Below are 25243 nucleotides of genomic sequence, written 5' to 3'. Positions count from 1 at the left end.
GCACATTTACCGGTAAACAGGATACCTCGGCAGCAACGAGTCTCCTCGGCAACGACGTGACGCGCCAACCGGAGCCGAGCGACAAAGTGGGCGTTCCGTTCCTCTCCTCTCCTCGGCCGGGCGAGTTGGCGTGGGCGGCCCCGTGTGGCAGAGAGGAGAGAGAGAAACACGACACCCCGACACAGAGCGAGAGGAAGAGGGGGGGCCAATGGGGGGGTTGGTACTTGGTTGAGAATACGAAGAGAGAGTGGAAAAAGAAAAGTCTGTGCCGGAGAGAGAAGTGGTGGGAGAGGAAAGAAGAGAATCAGTGTTTTCTCCATTTTGGGTTGATGATACTTTTCTTTTCTGCGGTGCGCTATTGTTGTGACTATCGGTGATGAAGGATGAGGTGGTGGAAGAGAAGAGTCGACCATCATGCAACATTGTTGTAACAAACGGCTTGAAATAGTAGATCTGTGTTCAGTTGCAGCGGCGGTGCATTCCCCCACTCTCTCTCTCTCTCTCTCTCTCCTCTGATAGTCGGCACGACTCTCTCTCTCAGTCTCTCCCACTCTTGAGTCTACCTCTCTCGCTCAAAGTTAGAGCTGCGCCATTCAACACATCCTGGCGAGTGGGTTTCTCCCCCCCTGAGGCCAGACAGCAGCGCAACAACTTTTTCCTTCAGCCTCGTCCGTAACAACACTAAAAGCAAAGATATATATATTATATTTTGTTTTGGTTTATTTTTAAGGGCAAAAGTTGTCGCGAGAAACGTCGCGAACGACGCGTATGTACGCAATTAGCGGAACTCTCTCCGTGAGAACGTAACCAGGAGGGGGCAGGGGTGGCTGAACTACTTTAGCATAAAGCTCGCGCTGCTGCTACAACGGCGAGGCTCCGTGTTTAAAGCCGCTCGGGACGCTCACAGCACCGGACTGTAAAGGAGTGGGTGTCAGTCACACTGCTGCTAACCAGCTAACCCAGGCTAGCGCAACAACAAGACCTGCGACCACACAATGAAAACCCCGGGAGATTCGGGTAAGAAACTTTTTTTACAGACAAGTTTTGTTATTTTTATGTACAAACAACTTGAAACAACAGTGTGTAGACTAGCTTCCTAAGCTAACACAGTTAGCCTCGCTAACTAACCCCCCCCTCCTCGTCTCTTGCTCCGCTGCTCCAGAGAAAGTGTGACAAATTATGGCGCTGGAATGGATTCATCTAAAAATCTCTTGTCATTGTTTCAGCAAAACGTGCAAAGTTAGCACCACTTACATCACTTTGTCTCCTTTCAACTGTTGTCTGAACAGCCATGGAGGGTTTTAACGGGCGCTGTACAAACTTTAGTAAAATGTAGAAGCAAGTTAGCAGGAGGAGATAGTTTAGCTCCGTAGATTAGAGAACGGGGACACATTCCACACGGTGGAAACGTTTCTGTGTTTACTATAAGTTCCGTGCGAGTTGTTAGACAATGTAACACTAAAGGCATAAACATGGTTTATATTGTTTCACAGTTAGACGTGACATTGTTACACGGTTGTCAGTCGACAACTTTAGAGATGTGGGTCAACTTTCTAAACTCTAGTTATCATCTTTTAACCTAGAAGCGCACGCAAAATAGGATTCAGTCTATTTACTGGAACGAAGCACTGTGCAGCTCCGTTTGTAGCATTCACATACATCATGTTTTGGTTGGACCTTTTTTATTATTTTTATTTTTTTTACCGCATTTGAAGTTAATCTGCAGACTGCAGCCCATGACTTGATGGCTAGTTTGTCGTGACTTTAGATGCTTAAAACCAGGGCAGGCACCATCTAGCAGTTTAAAAACATTTGAGTGGTCAGCTAGGGACGGCAATGTTCCAACAACCTTGGAACTCGACATTTGAGAGGGGAATACCACGCGACAGCACAACTTGTATACAATTGTATCACAGTTATACACACTATAACCATGCAATGCCTCAAGGTGACCCACTTGGTAGCGAGTCTAACGTTATTAAACTTTTAAGTTTGATTATTGTTTGGTCTATCAAAATCTTTGGTCTATCAAATTGATGTGTATCCTCACAAACTAATATACAGGTAATATGAGTATGTATTGTTTTGGAATATATGTTTACGGTTTTGAAGATTGTGGGGTATGTAACCCCTTGATATTAGGCCTAATACAGCCTGCTACAACAGGACCTGGGTCAACCTGTCTTTGGACCTTAAACCACACATTGTAGGCTATCAGACACAAGGGTGTACATTCAGACATTACATTTGGGGCTAAGTTACATTTTCCAGGTATCTGGTGTGAAAACATTGCTGTGTAGGGTAAAGTTTCTTAAGCTGTGTGTGTGTTCACAGTCAGACCATACAGACTTATAAGGGAGACTGCCAAAGAGTATCAGGATATGTATTTGTGATGTCTGTTTTGATATTTGGTATTGGTTCATTGCATTTGTGTAAACATAACATTTTCCATAATCACCCAGGTCAGCAAAGTGCACTTAATTTGGTTTTAAAAGTAGGCGTTGTTTTTTTTCTTCTTTGTTTCAAGAAACATTTGCTAGTCCCATTTGTTGGGTTTATTTACGATGTTTTGCTTTTGTTTATATACTCAATTGAGAGCTACCTACCCATGGCCCTTTGTTGGAGTTTCTTCTGTTATTATTAATGATTAACATTAAACATAAGGGAGACGTGTTTTTCTCTGCCCCCAACATGTATGCAACAGTGATAATAGCAGTCAGCCCCCCAGTATTTCACATACGTAGCAAAAGTGTAACCTGGGTTGCCAGCATTCTTTTAAGTTCTCTTTAAAATCCATGTGAAGTTGTGACCCCGCTATTAAAACATTAGCCATTATTGCATTATAAATGCCCACAGCATATGGTTATCTTATTGAGAAGAACAACAGACACTGTATTCCTCAGGTGGATAGAGAAACCAATCTTATTTTTAACTTGACACATGTCACAACTCATAGGCAAGCTGTGTGAATGTGGCCTTATTATAGTTATTTTAGTTTGACATTTTAAGGGACCACCTATCCCCATCATAATATCAAGAGAATCTACCTGGAATCCCAAGCCCTTATGACAAGCCACTGTATATGTTTGTTTTTTTTGGTAAATGTTGGCGTTAATTTAACTACGAGAGTGTAAAACCTGACTTGTAAGCACTAAGCATCCATTTGGGTCAATATTCTACATTCTCAACCTTGGCATATATCTAAGGACACACATGGGTTCCCAGTCCCTCGGTTGACATCTGATGGTATATATATCCTACTTGCATAGCTCTATTCAGTGTAGCACCACACAGGTCTTTTGTCCTTCTGTTTCCCGTGGTCATGGCGTCAGCCTATGGCCTGTTATATATGTGGGTCAGCCTCCACTCTCTTCCTACCAGGAAGTCAGCCGTCTGGCCCCACCAGCTCCAATTTTCCACTTGTGTTACTCCTTGTATCAACAACACGCCACATGTGAGACGTCACAGCTGTACATGGACCAGCCAGAGGGCTGAGCCATGCTACAAAGTGTATTTGTATGTATGTGTATATGGATTAAATGGAGCTGTACATGAGCAATTAGATGGTGTTCCGTCTGTAGGGCAGGCCAGGCCTGCCGTTTTGACCATATGTGCTTCGGAGTGTATGCGCGCCACACATGTGTTTCCTCATGTCTGTGTGCGCGTGCGCCCATATGTCCGCCACTGTGCGGCTATACCTGACATTGATGTGGTTGGCCTGTGTTCACAACAAAGTGACTGTTTGACTTTTACCAGCGTAACCAAATTGCCCTTGAGGAAATCCATTTGGTTGCGGGTTGTTGTGTCAGCCCATTGTAATTACAGGAAGAAAAACAAGACATCTTTCATGCAAATCTGCGTAGATGTAATAATAATGCAGGCAAGACTAAAAGGCTCTACCCATGGTAGGGAAAATAGAACTCATTTCAAGGAACAATAGGCATTGTTTGTCCTTGAGAAAAAAAACGGGTTCCCCTGAGACCGACCAATATTCCAGAATTGTAGCGTTGACACCAACAGCATAGGGAGGGAGCATGATTGCACTTCAAGTTGAGGCTGAGATGTTTGTTTCAAAAATTTGGAAGCCACTTAGGTGACGGATGCACAGGAATGTGTGTTTTTTTTGTTCTGACCTTTTCATCCTGATTTCTGGAACCACAGCTGCTGTTTGAGATTTTTGAGGTTGTGTGAAAATAAAAAGTCAAAATGACGTGGACCCTGGGATCCAAAATCGAAGTAACGAATAGCGTGTATCGAATTGGTAACTCGGACTTCATGTGGTCAGCCTGTGACATCAGGCGTCTGACGCATCTCTATGATGTAGAACTCCAAATTTGGGGAAGGTTTCAGACTTGTATGAGCCCCATGAACTTCCATTATAAAATGTAAGTTAAATATGTCAAAACATTTAAAAAGTGAAAAAATGCATGAAGTTGACATGGCAGTGTGTACAAGAAATATACACACTGGAGGGGATACTAGCATGTCAACTTAATTAATTTAATACATACATTGTCCATTTTAGATTTTTGTCACTCTACTCCAACTTAAGTGTGTGTGTGTGTGTGTGTGTGTGTGTGTGTGTGTGTGTGTGTGAGCAGGGGGACAAGACAGAAACTTTATTGTTGTACAGTATGGTTTTAATATTGGAGACCAGTAGGATTAATTGTAATGTACGAGTATACACAATAGGTATGAGCTCTATGCTTTTGTGTCTACAGTCTACACTACGTCTTCTGTACATTCTATACACTGTTCCTTTGGAAAGTCAGAATACACAAAGATGGGACAAAGTGATGCAAAGTTCATAATTAATAATAATATGAAAAAGATCATTTGACATTGCACTAAACAGATGAATAGGAAGAACTAAAGAACCAATCAGACAAATACATTGTCGGATAAAGATGGAACAGAGATTTAGAGTAGAGGAAAGATGAGCAGAGATATTTACCCCAGTACGTTTTGCTGAGTGGTATTCCATTTGATGTATTTATGTTTTAACCTGATTTATAGTTAACTAAAACTAACTAGTCTTTGCAAAGAAAAATAAGACCAACTAAAATCATAGAGAAAATGTCTGTGGTTTCAGTCTCAACATTTCATACATAAAACTAGTATTTTGATTTGACACGACGTCTTTTCCAATTCTTTTTAGCTGTGCCAGTTTTAACTGTGAATATATCTTTTAAAATGACTAGTTTTTATTTGTTATACAATACTTTTCTGAAGCTCATCCCTGACAAATACCTCCTTTATTATGGAAAAAATAAAATAAATGAACTAGTTTGTAGATTGGCACATAAATCAGGCCTAAGTGTGAATGAGGCCATTGCTAGAATAGGCCATTTGTTCTCAGTAACTTTCCTTGGACAAATAAAGTTTTTTAATGGAGAGGGGGTACAGAAAAGGTGGCAATGTTGACCATTTTCTGCTGTCTGCAGACAAAAAAAACTAAATTGAATAACAGGACAACATGACAGAAAAAATATATATAAAAAGTGGTATGCTATTCACAGGTGATTCCTTTCCCTTGCTCATACACTCCTATCCAGCTTATTTATATTGACCCAACCACATTCCTAATACCTGATGGTCCCAGGCTAGGAAAGCAAGGTGTGGAAAAAGTACCGTTGGTCGCTATTGCAGTGACGTCAACAGTTCTCTGGTGTGTCGTCTAGCTTTACGTCAACAGTTCTCTGGTGTGTCGGCTAGCTTTTCTTCTGTCATCAGGACGCTGACCCCACCACCTGAACCAAGACCCCAGCCTCTGTTTTTCATGCTGTCCCTCGATGCTACAGAAGGCCTCTTTTCCTGTGTGTGTGTGTGTGTGTGTGTGTGTGTGTGTGTGTGTGTGTGTGTGTGTGTGAGATGACTATGGTAATCCATGCAGAGCAGTGATAGAGTAGAGAAAACACAGTCAGAGCAGGGCCATGCTGGGCAAAACATAAACCATGGGTGTATTAGAAAGTTCTGTAGGAAATGGTTTATCTTTGCAAGTCCAGTTTAATTAGGTTTATCCAGTGCATAGAGTTTAAAAGTCGGCGAAAAATGGAAAACCCTTTTACGAGTTTGAGAAAGGAAAAACCTCCACGAGCTCATGATATGTTGGGATGTGACAGTTTTTACGGGGGCCCAACTTCCCTTTTACATCCAGTGTTTTCATCTCTCTCGCATTGCTTTTTGTGCTTCCAACCAGATCCCTAAGCTTAAATGTACATAACCCTGGTCTTGTTGCAGATATACAAATGACAGATATGTGTTGCTTGCCAAGAATAGAGACTCATAGTGTAGGGCTGTGTAACACATAAATCAGGGGCTCCCAATCTTTTTTTCTTTATCATATGACCCATGTTGACATTGGGAAATTACTGCAAATGCATAACTTTAAACACAGAGGATTAAGCTAGTCTTTGACATTGTACTGGTTAACTTTGACAGTGTCATTTTAAAAAAAAAAGCTTCCCTCTTTTGCAATTCTAATAAGATGCACTTTTTGGCTGACCACGAGATCCATTCAAGGATTTTGCTTTGGCTCATAGTGCAATGGCAAGGGCGAGGGGGTGTAGTTTATCTGGTACTGGGGGGAGAGGGAGGTGGACATGCCAAATATCTGAACAGCGATAATGATAGTTCAGTCCCAATGCACGCTCTCTTGTGAGGGTATGTGGCTTGTTACAGGTTGGTGTCACATGATGTAAACCCAACTATATAGTGCCATTGTGGTATATCTTTCTGACATACACACAGGATATACAGTTAGGGATTTGGAGAACGGTTCTCCAAATCCATTTGTACTGTATATCCTGTGTTGTGAACATATGTGCAGAGAGTAGACCATACATTAGGCAAGCAAACAATACTTATAGCTTAACATTGTGCAGCCGGTCATTTCGCATCACATGCCTGATATGGAAAAGGTCTGACCTGCAGCCCTGTGGGAGCCTGTGTAGAGTAAAGACTAGGTGTTCCACAGGGATCTGTGTAATTTTAGTTTGAGGAATTCAGTTTTATAGCTCCCAGGGAGAAGTATGGGCTAGGTTTAGACAAAATGCAGGCTTCTTCTTGAGACGTTATTTGTAGCTTTGGAGAACGTTGAAAGGATGTGCTTGTCATCCACAAAATGTCTTTGTTTCACGGCCTGCCTCTGTTGGCTTGAACCTGTGAGAGCTTATGATTGTGTGCATCCGGGATCAATAGAGTTGCAGGATCACTTCTTCTCTGACACACATGCACTCAAGAGTCAGAGCCAGGCTCTGTGGCAGCGGACCCCCAGCACAGCAGATGAACGGACAAGACAGGCCAAGTGGAACCAACGACTCGCCTCACTGAGCTGATAAGGAAGGCTTTTCAGGGGGTAACTGCTATCTTTGTAACACCTGACAGGATGCTGAGGTTCCGGCATAACCCAGCTGCTCCCTTTCGCTTCAACAACCAAGCTAGGTTGTCATTTTATAAAGAATACAGACTAACTTTGTACCGTTACGTTTGGTTTCCCACATAGTTAATGTTTTTTAATTGTGTATATGTCATGTTTAAGGGAGGAAGTGAAAGAAGAGCCATTCAGCTGTAGTCTCATCAAAGACTTGACCATGAGGAAACGTTTATAGTTCATTGGAAAGAGCCTGATTCAATCACCATAGGAGCTCCTCAGAAAGAGTCTGAGAGAGCATGATGCTTGTGCGATATATTGCCAGTTGTACAGTATATTGCCCTATACTTTAGCGTTTTGGTTGGAAAACCTGCATTTAAGTTGCTGTGCCTGTTTTTGGGCATTAACCTAAACTAGGAAGGGTGTGGAGAGAAGCAGAGCTTCCAAGTCAATGATTGACATAAGTGTGGGCCTAGCATTGAATTGCAGCTGCACAGCATAGGAAAGTCTGGCAGAGAGACCTCCTTGCTTTTTGATGTTGGGAGCACTAGTGCCAACTCCAAAAGCTTTAAGTGTTTTAAGTGTCTTTGCTTGTGCCCTTGTGGAGGGCGGAGATAGTGGAAGAGCCCAGGTTTCGGTTGTTTTGACTGGGTGTAGTGATCATCAGAAGGAGAGGGTGCTGACCTCAGCCAAGGCAGCATGTCTGAGTCTGTCTGCTATTTGTAGACACTCTAGAGGGGTTGACTGGGGAGGCAGGTAGGGTGTCAATTTTGGCTGTTATAAAGTCAACCAGTGAGTGGTGGTGAGATGTACAGTAAGTACACTTCCAGTTTTCTTTCTGGCTGTTAAAGAAGCTGAGGCGGTTAACTTCCCCACTGGGTTTTACACAGGAATTGCAGTTTTGGAGGCGTTGTAAAAGTCCCAATAACTTCTCAGGAACCAACACATTTGGAAATGACATTTCCAGTTATTAAGACATTGATGAAGTCACAATCCAGAATTGCATTATTGTTGATGATAATCCTGAATATTTTGTTTGAGTATTATTCATTATTAACCCATTAAGACCTGGAACGCATCTGTGTCACTTTAGATTTCTTTGGCTATTCAAAAATAGCAGATATACAAGCTCATAGCGCGGCACATTTTTTATTTTATTTTTCAAAAAACTGTTAGGATTTAGAAAACATTTTTAAGAATCGCCTCAGGTCTTAAAGGGTTCCTGGAGGTTTTGGGAAAAGCATTTTTCAAATCCGTTGCGATTTCCATCTGTATCGGAACTACATTCCAAGTGAACTTCATTTGAATTCCAAGTTAAATTAAAATGTATTTATTGCAGAAGCTAAAATTGCTTTTATCCAGTTGAAACAAGTTAATGGTTTGGCTCTGCAGTGCTACATTCGGTGCAATGTATCAGAAAAAAAATGTACCTCAAGTGCCCAGAAAACAAACCAACACAGAGTTAAAGGTAGAGGGAAAGGCCAACCTGCAGGTTGCTGTGGTCGTGCTGTCTGGGGCCAGCGTGGAAACTGAGAGACACAGCACAGCCTGGGTTTGTGGTTGTTTGGACTGGGTCTAACCAAGCCAGGGGTTTCCTGTATGTGTACTCTTGCATGGCCTACCTGTTTTTTCTTTTTTTTCTCCCCCTTTTGGTCAGACCACCAAATTGAAAATGTGAAATATCCAAGGCTAAGAAAGGCCTTACAGATGTTTTAAACCTACATGGTCTAGTAGCCTTTTGCTTTGCTTTTAAAGGTTGTGGAAGGATCATAACTCTGACAACCCTAATATCCCCATTAAGAACACATTCCGCTTGGAATATTACCAGCTAAACCCCCATTTAAAAACTAGGCTAACCCCAAGGCTGCATGACTGTGGCTAAAATATTAATCATGCTTAATTTAATCACTGTTATTGATAAAAGTGAAAATATAGGTGTGGAATTGTGAAAAGTGCCACATGCAACTTTATCTTGAGATGACTTCTTCCAACTAGCAGTTTATTAGCCACATATTCATCTGTCAGTCTACCACCACCTGCACATCATCTCATACAGCAGTGAGTTTAAGATATCTAGTGACATTTGTCTATTCTAAATAGTACATTTTATTCTTATCTTTAATGTCAATTCAACTTTAACAAGTTGCGTTTACCGGTTACGTTTTAATTTTTAAATGGCCATCAAAATTCTGGTGGTGTTAATGCATCTCGTGAATCAGTATGTAATCAGCATGTATGTATAAAGACGAAATCCGGGGCCCCTGGAACAAAATATTTTGAGGTGGGGGGTCTGCGGCCAAATACATATAATTTTGGTGGTCCTCGACATAAAAAAGCACCACTGATATAGCAACATACTGTTAGGATTTAGAAAACATTTTTAGATATGTATTTGGCCGCGGACCCCCATCTCAAAATATTTTGTTCCAGCTTGTATATCTGCTATTTTTGAATAGCCAAAGAAATCTAAAGTGAAACGTATGCGTTCCCTGATTGAGTGGGTTAAAAATTCACAGGCTTGATCCCTGTGGCTGCCAGCACACCCACTAGCAAGTAGCAACCCTTACAGCATAGCAATTGAACCGCTACCTGCTCATTCATCCTCTGTGTGTGTGTGAGTGTTGAAGAGTGTTCAATTGTTGAGCAATAGGCCAACAATGTTAAATGCGTAATGTTTTCTCTGTGAGAAGGGGGCACACCTACTCAATATGCCTGTAGCGATTGTCTTGTCTGGATCCCAGAGACGGAAGGAGGTAGACAAAGAATGAGAGACATGGAAGATGGGACAGAACGCAGAGGAGTGGAGACGCAAAGAGGGAGGGAAATGGAATAAGAAATGACATTCAGACGGACGGAGGGAGAGACATTGGAGTAGACACAGAGTGTGAAGGGTGTCTGGGTTTGGCTTGTTTGGTCTGTAGCGCTGTACCAGCCATGGATCCAGTGGGAACCCTGTGGTTAGCTTCCCCCAATCTCCTCTCTCCTCCAATGGTTTGTTACAACTCGCCCTAGGTCTCTGTGGCTGTCTGTATGTGTGTGGTGTGTCTGTGTGACGTGTGTGCGTGTACAGGGGGGAGTGTTTATCTGTCTGAGCGGGACCCGACCGCGTTGTAAGAGAAACCAACTAGTTTGTGTTCGAAAGAGAGGGCAAGTGTGTATGAGTAAATGAGTGGATTTTGTGATCAAGGTTGTGTTTGCTTTCTACTTAAAAATCTAATCATAATGATCCCAGGATCCACATGGCATGGCTCCAAGTGGATCTGGACTTCATGTGGCCTGCCTGTGACATCTATGACTCAAGTCATCTACGACTCAACTCAAATTTGGGCAAGGTTTCAGCCTGATCACAGCCCTATGGAAAACAACTTCTTAGTCTTCTACTATAACATTTTAATTTAATATTTCCAAAAGTATGAAACGTGAAAAAAATGTACTTCTGTGGCCTACTGGCAGTGTGCTTAGGACATTTTGGCACTCATCGGTCCAGAATTTTGCGAGATTGGCGCCAGACAGACAGACAGACAGATAGACCCTCTCATAGACAGCTATTCTCCTGCAGAGCCACACTGTAAAAATGAATGTTTGTGTTAGCAGTGTGTTGTTGGTGAGATTCTGATCCGACGTGTCTCCTTGATCAGGGCTGTTTGAAGGCAGACATGATGAGAACGCAGACAGTCTCTCTCACTCTTTCTATCTATCTCCCCCACACACACACACACACACAAACACACCGAGTCTCCTTTTCTCATAGACTCACCTGCATCTCTCTCTTCCACACAGACAGCAGTTCAGTAGACAGACTCCAAATGGATGCACTCTGTCACACACACACACACACACACACACACACACACACACACACACACACACACACACACACACACACACACACACACACACACACGTAGCGCCTGTCTCTCTTTCACACGGACAGACAGAATGTGCACCCTCTCTCACACGTTTACACGCACACCTCACACAACATTGACAGGTCACAGCAGATTTCTCACCTCTGGACAGATCAAAGCTAGACTGCGGGAAGTGAGCACAGAAGAGGAGTAGTTGGACAGGGGAGGTGGTTTGGGGCCATCAGATGGCACAGGGCATTGGACTGCTCATTTCAGCAGCATGTACATTTTTAGAGGATACCACCAGTGATTTTTGATTGTATGAATCATTCCATCCATTTAACTTCACACTATGACATTTTTCACAATGGTGAATATTTGGAGTGATACTGTTCTGAGTAAGTCAGTATGTCTACTTCAGGGTAGTGAAATGTTTGTCTTGTTTCGCTATTGAAAGTATTGTTTTGTATTTTATTTATTGACCTTCCCTAATTAAATAAATTATGAGCACACATTACTTGTTAATTGACATGTGTAATTGATACACTTATATAGAAACTGCTTACAAAGACTGAGGGGGCACCACATAAACCCTAGTGTTCTTATTCTGGAACATTTCAGTAGAAATGTGTTGTGTTGCGCCGCATTGTGAGTTTGTAGATCTGCAATTTTTCGCAAAGAGATTTGGTATGATGGATAAAAGGAGGGGGCCTATTCTAGACTCCTTGGGGGCTCTTGTCGCCAAAGTATATTGGGTCTAAGTGATTAACACTGTGCACTGCAGTGTAGGTGATATTGTTTTGTTCAAAACAGTTTCTGTTAAAAAGTTAACGCTGTATTCTGATAGTAATCATTGCTATAGTGTTTGTTCAGTAACACGGGTCTCCCCATCTCTCCAGCCCTTTAGTAAACAGAAAATACATATTTAGGTCAAGATACCAATTTTATCGCCCGGACAGAAAACTCAACAAATGTCATTGATCAGCTGATTTAATGGTGTTCCAATTCTGTCAGCATTTTTTTTTGTTTCATCACTTCCAATTCCACTTGTTTATTCCGTTTACAATAAGTCCAAGCCTGATTGGTTTGGACTTATGAAAGAGCTGGAGAGATGGGGAGACCCCCGTTAGTGAACAAACAAGCTAATCAACACTAATTTTAACAAAAAGCATTTTGTTAATTGGAGAGTTTCGCCTCTGTTGCAGGCAGCCTCGCTGTCACATAAGGTCACTGTCACTATATCCCATGCTCTCCTGACCCAGTACACTCACTCACGCCGTCTCTCATCCGATGCTCTCTTAACCCAACCTCAACGTAACACGCTTTCTCTCTCACCCCGATGCTATCTCCACCAGTATGCATACAAGAGCTTTTTTCCACCAGTGACTCTCTTACATCAACATTGTTTTTAGGAAGCGTTTTGTTCACATAACAACAGTTTGTTCACAGAACTAATGTGTCTTATGTAAGCACTGTCATGACGGTACCAGTAAACGCACGCTTTTTCATTCACACACACTAGGCGGGAGAACATTAAAGGTAATCTGACAAGGTAGGGAGAGCTGACATTGACAGTACAACACACCGGCATTCGAAATAGGCGCATACAGTATTCCTCCCACAGGATGCAAAAAAGACAAAAACCAGTGTATTACCCGCTCTACATGCAAGTGAGAAAGGGGTTTTATTCTCCCAAACCCATACCCTTTCTCTTCTATATTTAGTTCCTGTCTTTTTTCTTTTTTGGTTTCTTTTTCTTTTACCTCAACCTTGTTATGAGTGGGTTGATTTGTCAGGCCCTTGCCTGGTCTGATAAATTACTTCACAAGAGAGGCTATAAATTGTTTCACTGATAACAATGGCACCATTTGACCAGGTCAACACCGGAGATGGGCCATAAAGTTAGTCTGGCCTCTCTCACTCCTCTCTTTCTCGCCTCCTCTCCCTCGTGTTTCCAAACTACTCCCCTACTCGAGCTCCCGAGAGTCTCTGCAGTCTTTACAGCCCCAGACTACATCACAGCTGGGGGGATTTAGCGAACTGACCACACACCCACACACAAGCTCACATACCAGGCATGTGATTTTACAGTGATTTGAGGACACATAAGTAATCCATTTCTAATGGGAGATTGTATTCCTGTGTGCTGCATTTCTGATATAACACATAATGTTCGAGTTTGGTTTCTGTTTCTGTCGCTCACTCAATCACTCATCTCCTCCATTCCCCCCCCCCCCCCCCCCCCACACACACACAAACATTATGTGAGAGGCCCTGGAACCCACACGCTCATGTAAATGGCCGATGCCTGCGTTGCATTAACACACACACTCTTGTAATTCCCCCTCTAAAGCTATTGAGGAGCATGCTCATTTTGGGGTTGCCATCTCCCTGCGGTGACGCCAGCGTGCCCCTGTCTTTAATGTTTTTACACAGAGAGAGCGCGAGCCACTCAGTCTAGAGACTAGAGAATCTTACTTTAATGCAATAGACTGGAGGATTAAGAAGCATGGGGGGGCTGCCAATAAGGAAAGACTGACTAAGACGTGACACATGTAGAAAGTCCCCCATTTCACAAGTTTTCAGCATTAGTATGCACAGACGGTGGAGGAAGGCCTGGAACCGTTAATCACTTTGTCATGTTGAAGAAATTACACTTGTTGGCCATTCTTTGGATCCCAGTGGAAAAAGATGTGAAAGTATCCAATAAAATGTAAAAGAAATTAAAAATAAATGACTGTTGATCCTATTGGACAAGGTTCTGTCCCACTGCTTTTTATCAGAGAAGAAGGCACTGGTTCTTTTTTTTACTAACCCTCCAGTATCAGTTGAAATAGAGTCAACTAGGCAAGGCTGAAGAAACCAAATCAGGTTTCTTCAATGAATAGAGCTATCAAGAAGTTAAACGTGGACAGCTCAGCCAATCGCTGGGCAGCGTACTGACATTTGTTCACAGAGGAACGTGGTGAAACCAGATCCAACCAGCCCGCCAGTCAGTAGCTTTTGACATTTCTACAATAACCAACCCAATACAGCATGGTGGTAACACTGGTGGAACCAAATCTCTGCCCCCCCCCCCCACGGCAAAGGGGGAAAAAACCCCAGCAAATGACTCTTGAGAGTTAGCCTTAAGTCTTCCTCAGTGTGTCTTGGCTGAGCTGGTTTCTGTGTAAGGGAACCCAGCTCGGTGTCACACTCCAATTCTTGATCGTTAAGACGAGGTCTCCAAATCCCTGTCAGACACGAGCATCTCATCCACACTGTGGTTGCTAGGCTCTGATCGAGAGACCATCTCCAAGCTGTAAACGCAGCAGCTGTAGTGTTTTTAATGTTTTAAATAAAATATTTAGATTGTCCTCTCGATCTTCGGTTTAGAATTCATTCTCATTCCTACTCATTTTGTTAAAGAGAATCTTGGTTTTAGACATTTAAAAGATGTTCAAAGATTTGTCTAAAGATCAGCTCTTCAAAACATTTTAAGATGTCCGTAAAAAGATAAGCTCTTCTAAAGAATGAATATCCCTCCACATTCTCATTAATTTCAGCAGGTCTTTCTAATTTCCCCTTTCCCGCTATCTCATCTCCTATATCACTAATGGAAGCACAGCTATGCAATGTTTTTCTGGGCAGGACCAGTAGCTAGCTGCAACCAGCGCTAATAGGCATTGGAGACGGTTTGTCTGCGTGGAAAAGATGCTGAGAGGAGGAGAGCCGCCTTAGCGCAGGGCGGCGGAGACGAGGCCAGGGGACCAGATGAAAAGTGATTGGCAGGAATCACTAGACTGACTCACTCCTCTAGGGCCACGGATTTGGAGCAGTGGGCTCCTATTCTGGGCTGTGGTGACATTAGTGTGTGTGTGTGTAGAGAGAGAGCACATGGCTTAATCTAACAGTTGAAGTCACCCAAGTTATTGTCGACAGCCTGGACCCCGTGTGTGTGGTGTGACTGTGCACTTGTGTGCGCGTGTTATTGGAGGAAAATGAAAGTAGTCTGGCAGCCAGACCACAACACAGAAGCCAGATTTAAAAGAAGAAATTTATCATCTCTTTTTCTCTCTCCCTCTGAACTCCCCTCTCCTCCACCATTTCCACCACCACAACTTTGTTTCTCACCCCAGTTCCATAACAGCCTGTCTGTGCCTCTTTATGTCTGACTGGTTGACTCACTATTCAGTATAATCATGTTGTTCATGCATTCTTTATTAGCGTGCAGCCTGTTTCTGGTTAGCTCATTTACTATTCAATACAATTAACACGTTGTCTGTGCATTCTTCAGGCTGCACATCATTTCTGATTCTGAATGTTTCGATTGAACTTCTTTGTGTTTTAACCACTTAAGCCCTATACACGAAAATAGCCTATATACAAGCTCTGCTATAGATCAGCTATTTTTTTATTTATTTAAAATAAATATACGTTTATATATTTTGGAATATTTGGAAATTACATAATTCAAAAATGTCCGCCTCTAATCACATGCCAAAAATGGGAACGCCTTCGTTGAAAGTGGTTAAAGAGGGATTTGTAGACATTAGTGCCATGTCTGTGTGTGTGTGCATGTGCACTAATGCTGTTAATTTAATTTCACATTTTCTCTTGCCGCAATGCATCGCTAATGTTCCAGCTATGTGGGGGCAGGCCGTGGGCTCAGAGAACACAGAGGAAAATACTACTAAGGGTGATAAAGCTGTATTAGCAAAGATATGATCCCACATTCCATGGTGTTAATGAGAGCAGCCTGGCTTATGATTTCACTGCCTTTGCTGATATGGCTCAGCCAGTGGTTGGCTGACTGACTGGCTTCAGTCTGTTGGGCGTCAGCCTCAGTACCTTATTACCTGCAGCAGAATGAACAACAGACAACTTATTATGAAGACCGTGTTGCTGTGCAACAGATCAGCTAGGCTTGGCTAGCTGAATCAATACTGCTTCAACGCACTTCCGAAATGAAACATCCTGCTTGTGCTTTACCTCGACTCACTTTAATGCTCTTCTCTCTCTCCCTTTTTTCCTCTTGTTCCGTCTTTTTCTCGTTATCCCCTTTTTTCCGCATATGACCTCCCATGGCTTGTTCTGCCTTTGTCTTTCACTCTTTCTCACTCTCTCGCATGCACACATGATCCAAGCCAAAGTTCCATGCTGTCTATAGGAAGTAAGCCTGACTTGTTGAGTCAGTCAGTCAGGTAGCCGGCAGCTCATTATAGCTGGATGTTTTACAGGCTTGTCATTTTCTATGGTGGAAGGCATGTTCAGGCCAGTTTCAGAAACACCTCGGTCTGTGTGAGAGCATGTGTGCGCGTGTGCTTGCATAGTTTCTCTCTGGTAATATAGGTCACAATATGCCCTAAACTGACTGGGTTGCATTTTAGGCGTGCTGATGTTTTTGATAATTACTGGTGTCATTTAAGCCATTTTGGTGTTTCTACACAACATAGCCACCAATTTCGTTTGTCCTACCTATTTTCTTGGTTTGAACCTGTTGCATCCTGCCTGTTGCACAATGTCTTGTACTTGTGCTGAACACGTCACAAATCCTGGCAAGGTTTTTTTATATTCTTTATTATAAGGATGCGTTAAATTTGTCCTCCTGGGTTTAGAGGTTTTATATATTAATGGATGTCACTAAACATACTGTATAGGGTTAGAAATGCCATTGTTAAAGAAAAGAAATGGACCCATTCATGACACTGAGGTACTTTTCATAAAATTATCCACCAACAAGCACGCCAATTGAGGACTGACTTAATAACAGTGTTTGGTGCCTGCAGCAGGCAGTGAAGCTCTTCCAGGACCAGGACGAGACGGCTTTGAGTCTGGTCAGAGAGGCTGCTGTCGTGTCACTGATTACACTAGCTTAGCTGTCTCCACGCGTAGGAAACATCTCCCTACCTGTAATATACTGAATAGCGTCACCATTTAAAACCAAGGCTATTATAAGTAAAGGGTTACGAGGTGTGAGGTTCAGACCGTGCTGCCTTGTCCTCAAGACACGGAATCCCTACCTGCTCGCTCCCTTCTTACTTTTTGTATATCTATATCTAGACTAATAAGGTTGTATTTTTATTTGTCCAAAACTGCTCAGTGCAAGTCACAATAAAGACCTGACAACTCTTTTAACCATACAAACCCTATCGTCCCTGTTTTTGTCATAGTTTCCGAACATTGGTTGAAGAGATTTATAATCTCACGTTACATCGCAACACATTGTTTATTTCCTGCCAACAAATAAAGTATTTTTCTAAAATCTAAAACTTGTAGGAAGTGAAGGAGCTTTGAACCGTGTGGGTCTGTAAAGTATTTTGGGGCTTCGGTGCTTGTTGAGGCTTTTGTTTTTTTGCCCCTACCTTCATTACACTGAAACGCTGGCCGACATGGGCCTGTAAAAGGATCCATCATGTCCGCTGCCAGACTTCCACAATGAATGTAATTTGTCTTGATCAACAAACATACACTTTTGTTTTACCTCAGTGCTTCACCGAGGTTAGTCTAGTTCATCTGGGGGTTTAAACTTACAGGAGCTTCCAACAAGTCACACATCATCTCTTTCTCCCTTCTTTTTTTCCTCCCTCTCAATTTAAACGGTTCTTTTCCTCTCCCCCTTCCTCTCTCTGCTTCTGCTCGCCCTCCCTTCGCTCTCAACCTCTCTTCTTTCCCTCCCTCCTTTCTCCCACCATCAGTCTTATGTTGGAGATAGGGATCATGAGGCGGCTGAGGTCAGGCTTCACATGGTGCACCTGTAGCCATCTCTCTTCTGCTCCTTTGATCTCCACTGGAGTGTTTTTCTTGTTCTTCTTCTTCACTGCTTTATCCTTCGCTCTCCTCTCTTCTGCTGTGGTTCCCCTCTTCCCTGTGTGTGTGTGTGTGTGTGTGTGTGTGTGTGTGTGTGTGTGTGTGTGTGTGTGTTTGCGCGTGTGTGTCTGCTCCCTGGCTGTGAGCCATCGTGGCGTCGTCCTCTTTAAAACTGCTGTCTTTTAACCGTCATTATGAGATCAACGGAGAGGCATTTAAAACAATAGTTAACAACTCTGCTGTCTGGACTCCATGGGATGAAGTAACAATTGCGTTTGCCATCATTAAATTCACAATGGCTTAATTTGGCTTTATTTCACTTATTTGGAGACATTATCGTTTTTGTTTATTGGGCTTCCCCCAACACAATGGGAACCATTCTTCATTCAATTACGGGCACATTTATTATTATCAGACAAGTGTTGTGTCGATTTCTACTTTATTCTCTATATCTCCATTTCTGCTATTCCAAAAATGCAGTGTATGCACATGTCAGAAACAAGTGCCCCAGATGCTTGGCCCAGGGCAATATAGAGAAAATATACCTGCACCCTTAGAAGTATTTTTTTTGCCACATCTCCATTACCATGTAATGTAATGTGGAAACACCGCTATAAGGGAACAATTGCCTAGTGGACGGTTATATTTTCTATTTTTTGCTCTCACTGACTCTTCTGTCACCAATAGAAGTGTTTTGTTGTTTTTCTTTTTCTGTGTGGACACACCAATCCAGTTAATTCCCATCGGCGGTTCCCCCTTTTCCTGTACCAAGTCTCCATTATTTCCTGCCTTTTGTTTTCCCGATCTCTACTTGTGATAATAGCAGAGTACAGCCGTCACAAATATTACACATTTTATCCATTAAGTCAACACAATATCCAGAATTGCCCAGACTCTGCCTGCAAATTTGCTTGGCAGAGTTTCTTCACATGAATGCTGTGTTGCAGTGTTGATTTCGTCGATTAAAACTATGACGAAAAATGTCTGTCGACTACCTTTTTTCACTTACGAAAACGAAATAAAAACTAAGCTAAGATGACTAAAACCATGACTAAATATAATGACAATTTCGTCAAACTAGACTAAAATGTTTGGGAGGGACTAGTGGAGAAGAACTAAAGTAGAACTAAAACCAAGTCATCATGGATGCGTGGGGTGTCACAGACCCAAAATAGTTAATCTGCGATGTGTTGTGAGCATGTAGATCGGCTATTTTCATGAAAATCGTTTTGATGCCATCACGGCCCGCCCAAAAATGGATTTTAGAAGTAAAACATTTCAGGTGACTAAACTATGACTAAAACTAAGCACAATTTTATTCAAAATCAACACTGCTGTGTTGCATTGTTGCACTTGCATTTGGGCTCTTGTTCAGTGTGACTGAGGGAGCAAGGAGCAGTTGACAACTGCTTCAGTTTGTTGTCCAACTAAAATGTTAGACAGGAGGATGGATACATTGTGGGCACGGGCACTTGTAACTTTTTCCGACGGTGTCTCTGGTGTATCTACCCACCATGCAACCTCACCGCCTTTTAGCCTGGTGAGGTACATTTCGCACCCTCTCTCTCTCTCTCTCCCCTCCGCACCATTAGGCCCACAGACAGACACCGGTCGACCTTTTCCATCCACTAAATATAGACCAACAAAGAATTGGAGGAAGGGAGGGAAAAATAAAGGGGGAGGAAATAATGGAGAGAACATAGCGTGAAAAACTCAAATTGGGGAAGAGAGAAATGATTTTGGGGGGGAGGTTAAGTAGGGGCGACAGGTTTGTGTTTAGTCTAAGTGACCGTAGGCAGCAGAGACAATGGCCCCCTGTTACGATAGCTATCGGTTGTTTAACGACGGCGTTCTAAAGCAACGTGACGTCAGAACGGGGGGCCACTAATAAAAGCAAGCCTGTAGAAAGGAGTTGAAAATAGCCTCGGCCGTGTCCGGTCACCGCTTCTACTACAACCTGTGTTTCTTTTGGAAGGAGAATACAGGTGGCTCAGGGTTGCTCTGCAGGCTAATGGTAAATGAGTTTTCTGGCCTGTAATGGTCTGTGAATGGGACAGAGCAAGACAGGAAATGGTGTGTTTTCCCCCAGCTAACGTGTCAATCAGAGTGGACTATTCTTCCAGTCTGGTGTAGAAATGGGCAAATGGCTTCATCGTGGCCTCCGGGGGTCATTTGTCTTGCTGAGTTTTTCCTCTGACTCGTGTAAGTCCAAGATCAGGTCACTAGCAGCCGTCATTGACATGCTGCCATCTTGGTGATTGGTAGATGTAGAGTCAATGGGGTTGGAAAACAAGGCGGTGCATAGAAAAATGCAGATTTTTTTCATTTGTTTTTACAGCGTGGCCCCAAGGAGGCAAGCTGTCTAGAAGAGGGTGTGTTGGCTAATCTTGCAAACCACTGGACTGAGCAGTGCCACATTTCTTGTGCACGCTCCCAGTAGGCGAAGGAAGTAAATCTTGGATGGACCATTTGCTGCATATCACTACCCTACTCTCTTGGTAGGGTAGTGATATGCTCTACACAAAAGAACATTCTTGAATATTTTTCACATACTTTGTGTGTGTGTGTGTGTATATATTATTTTATTTATTTTTTAAATACTGGAAGTCAATGGATCTACTGCTTCCTTCAGTCACAGGAAACCATTACAGCTGCTACAAGTTGAACATCCATTTCGGCTTCCACCGCACTTTTCCCGTTCATCGTTTTCTACGCCTTCACTTTCTCAGTTCAAACTGAATGACCCTTGTCCCCCTGTTTGCCAGCGTAAATGAATGCGGTCACGATTATCAAGTTAGCCTGGTATTTTCCTCAAGCTGCTTTCATGTTCTTTTAGTCTGTCATAAGGGCACAGTGAAGGAGGGGTGGCGGTATGATCTTATGATGAAGCCACCATCCAGCCTTTCACACATGGACAGACACTAAGGCCTTGTGTTCTCCGACAAGCCTTTTTCTTTTTTAGCAGTCGGCACCAAACAGATGGCTGTGGGAAGCAACAGTCATAGCTCCCTCTTGTTGCTATGAGAACTAGCGATAACCTGTATGAAGCTCGACGATGCTCCTCTTTAGCCTAAAAGTAGATTTTTTTTTTCTCGGATAGATTTCCCCCCAACAGATTCAGGAAGACATAATGGAACATAAACGATACACAGATCCAGTGACGGGCAGGATCTAACACATTAAAGCCTGTTGGCTTTTCCAGATTTAGCATATAATACGACATAAACAATATACAGATACTGAGACAAGGCATGATATAACACATTAAAGCCCGCTGGCTGTATTTATTTAATGTGCATCCTAATTTATTATATATGTGTTAAAAACTAACATCATTAGATTAGGCTCAACAAGCCTATGTGGCCACTGCCTCTAACCCAACTATTTTATTTTTTAATTCAGTTTTTCAATTAACATTTCTTCAGTTTTGATATATTTTTCCAAACAAAATCAAAACGAGTTACATAGAATGTATAAATTGGGAGAGATAAAAAGTGTGTACATAAAAGGTATCTAACCCAACTATTATCCATTTCTCTGAGAGAAAGACTTAAGTGTTATTCTTTTGAGATTACTAAGATTACTAAGTCTACTTTACTTCCCAATAGACCCACTGTTGGACATGATGGGAGAATTGTATCCAATATTTTTGCAAATCATCTCATCTCACGTTGATGAAAAGTCGGCTATAGAAGTCATTCCTGTCAAAATGTGAATATATTTAACTTTGTTGCACATGGGCTGGCCCTGCTGATTGCAGAGGGATGCAGCAAGCTGTCACTGCTACAGGGAACATGCAACAGCACGTCCTCTTCACTGTAAACAAGAAGGACATGGATCCAGCTCTGTGGAGAGAGAGAGAGGTCTCTGGTGGGACACGAACAGCCTAATATGCCGCAAACATTCAGGGCCAGAAAATAAAAAAGAAACGCATTCTCCCAACTTTCTGTGACCGATCATATTTGTCGTGACTCAGACATTTATTCTTAGTGCTAAAAGCTTTCGTTGCTAGGAGACGCAGTGTGTCAAGAGAGAGAGAGAGAGAGCGGGAGCGAGAGAGGGACAGAAAGAAAGAAAGAAAGAAAAGGGAAGAAAGAGATGGTGGCATTGTGAAGGGGAGAAAGACGGAATCTGAAAGCTGAATGACAAACAAACGGGGTACGAGTCCGCAGGGACATGCAGTGCACACATTACGTGCACGTGCGCACACGTACACAGTGGGCATGGTTACTATTCCTGTGTTCTTTGTCTACAGTATGTGCTTTGTGCTACCCACGCATGAACCCACTTACCTCCTCACAAACCTATGTTGTGTTTTTGTACTTCACGTGCGCGTGCGTGCGCACATGTACATACATGTTAACTTGCCCACTCTAAAGTAGTACACCACTTTTGTGTATTTTCGCGGTTTTTCATCCGTAGTCATGAGTGTGTCTGTCTGTTCTCGTGTGTGGATTTGTAAATATCTCACGAATGCCTGTTTGTGTGCGCCTGGTTACATGTGGGTGTGTGTGTACTGTGTTGCACTGAGACCAGACTCTGGTCTCGAGGCCTAACCATCCCCTGCGATAACGGCCTTATTGTCTTCTGTATGAATCATATGCTAGAGCCTTATTAGTAATCTGCCTTCAAATAGCTATTATCAGCTACCCCACACAGCCCGCTGCTGTTTCTGCTCTGGCCCGTTCCCTCACACTCACAATACAAGTAGTTCAGATAGCAGCATGCGGTGTATTACTCACTGGCAGGACTCTATTGAGATATCCACTAATTGAAATACAGATACCAAAGGGGAGTGGATGGCCCTTAGAAGCATTAGTTATGCGTAACGTAAACATTCAACTATGATTTTTTTTTTCCTTTTTTTTTTTATCAAAGCAAAGCTCAGATATTGATTCACGTAATGTTATTGCAAATATGGTTTTGTTTCGTGAAAAGACATTGATTTGAAAGTGAAATAACAAGCTGCCTCCAGTTGTCACTGTAGGGGGGTAAAGTACCAAAATACTTACTAAAAAATAACAAATATAATATAAAGCAATATAAAAACATTTAATTGATGTATTAATAGGTCAAAATTCGTATTGTCAGACAGTTGGTGGTTAAACGGTACATTTTTAACTAGTCATCTCTAGCTCATCCCTATTATGGTGTAACCGTACTTTTGTTACCGGTTCATCGTTGCCGGGATTGGCAATCAGTCCTCACCTTGTTGTGTACCAAGTAGACCCAAAAAAGACGTGTTTAAATAACTAAACTATATGAGCTAGTGATGCGCAGGTTGACCCGTAACCCGCGGGTCAACCCACAGCGCGGGTGGGTCGAGTCAGAATTTCAGAGGCAATTATGCGGGCTGCGGGTGAGCGGGTTAGCCGCTCTCACACGCAAAAAAAATAAAATATCACATGCTCTTGTTTTGTCTTTATTCCTAATAAGAATAAGAATAATAACAATAAAACAGTTTGAATACACTTGGGGATTATTTCTAACCATGATTTTACAGAATTATAGGTACGACCCGCGGGGCTCAACCCGGGTCGCGGGGCGGGTTGAGCCATAGATTTATATCGCGGTCGCGGGGCGGGTTGAGACGGGCTGGGTTCCGGGGCGGGGCGGGTCATCACTAATATGAGCATTAGGTAACCTTTTTCCCTCAAAGTGGATATGTGTTTTGAAATGAAACCTTTTAATTTCATTCTCTGTAATCGCAGTTTGTAATCAAATCCCCAGAACAGCTGGGAAAGTCATGGCGCTGTCATCGCTAGGCCCTTGAGCAAGGCAATATGTGCTGCACAGTTGCTCAGTGGTCAGCCATGCCCGCATGTCTTTTACAACTGGAAGGAATCAGATACTCACCTGCCAGTTGTTTGGCCTTGTTTCAACAGCTGTTTAATTTTATAAACTAAAGCAATACATTTGCTTTATTATAATGTCGGTGCAACTTCTTCGAGTGCCCTACACAGCCCAGCCTTTTATGTACAAATGTGCTGAACTTGGACTTTTAACACAAAACAAGTTGGACTAGTTTACTGTTTTTACTTCAACACGGGACCATTGCTACATAGAAGCTTGATGGTCACACAGCAGAAACAGCCCCAATTACTTGCTTGCTTGTTGCTGGAATGCTGCCAGTTTGGACCCCCAGATAGCAAGAAAAAATCTGGCTGGGGAAATTAATAAGCAACACTTACCCCTCTCTCAATACAGACTGTTGCAGTGCCCTTGAGCAAGGCACTTAACTCCCAACGGCTCCAGTGCAGCTCATTGGCCAACATTATAAGACTGTGGTTGCACTGGGCAGCTCCCAGGGGTCAATGGTGGGTAGCAGGGCGTTGCTGAAAAATAATTTGTGCTGAGCAAACCTACCCTGAATAAGTTATGTTTCAAGAAATAACTGTCATTTGTATCCATAAACTGATACATGGCTGCGCTGAGCTTTGTTTTTTTTCTGTCAGGTTGGGTGTTTTTTTCCATGCTGGGATCTGGCCGGCATAAAATGTCAGCCATGTATTAATGTCACTGCAGGTTAGGTCACTGGTCGCACACACCGACAACGCCACACCACTTTGACAATATGAGTCCTTGACCATGTGAGATATGACCACAATACCACCCTGTAAAACGCCAGTGTTTTGCAGTGCCTTTTTTAAACCAAAGCTAGAGTTTTTGTACAGCTGCTGGAAATCCTTGCGGATGCCTAAATTAGAATTCAAGTCATCTGTGGAATACACTTGATGTAGGGCAAGCGATTATTCAAATCAATGTGACACAGATGATTCAAAAATAATTTTCTGAGATCATAGGCAATCTCTATAGGATAGCACTACAGCTTCTCAATTGGAGGGTACTTGACTGAAAAAGTGCAAGGTGCTGTAGAAATTCGGATGCACCTCGATATGCCTGAATGTGAATTTTTAGTATCTCTCCAAACCCTGCCAGGTCAATAGTCACAACTACTGCAGTCAGTGTTGTAGTATTAAAGCCTTCAACACATCGCCCTATCATTGTTAACAGTTCACTGTGGCTGTCATATAGATATGGCTGTTCTTTGTTTCACTGTGGGAAACTGATTGTAAGCGCTGGTATTTAGGCTAGTCTATATATTGTGCGTCTTTATTATAATGCACACATAAACACACACATAAACACACACACACACACTTTCTGTATTGTTGCAGCATGCCCATATGTTTCCCACCCTCAGCATTCTCAGCCTCACTGCCAAAGCACATCT

At 42.6% G+C, this 25243-nt stretch overlaps 1 protein-coding gene across 1 annotated transcript in view; it reads left to right on the top strand.

Annotated features, from left to right (window-relative positions):
- Positions 1-243: 243 nt before the first annotated feature.
- erf (Ets2 repressor factor) overlaps positions 244-25243 on the top strand; it is a 42112-nt gene continuing 17112 nt past the window's right edge. Inside the window, exon 1 of the mRNA XM_084079969.1 lies at positions 244-1017. Coding sequence (XP_083936095.1) covers positions 996-1017 — 22 coding nt within the window. The 5' untranslated portion in view covers positions 244-995. The remainder of the gene's footprint in view (positions 1018-25243) is intronic.

The sequence above is a fragment of the Gymnoscopelus microlampas genome (assembly GCF_963454915.1).
Source record: "Gymnoscopelus microlampas genome assembly, chromosome: 15".
NCBI lineage: Eukaryota > Metazoa > Chordata > Actinopteri > Myctophiformes > Myctophidae > Gymnoscopelus > Gymnoscopelus microlampas.
Note: the sequence above shows the minus strand (reverse complement) of the source record. Positions and strands in the feature narration are given on the sequence as shown.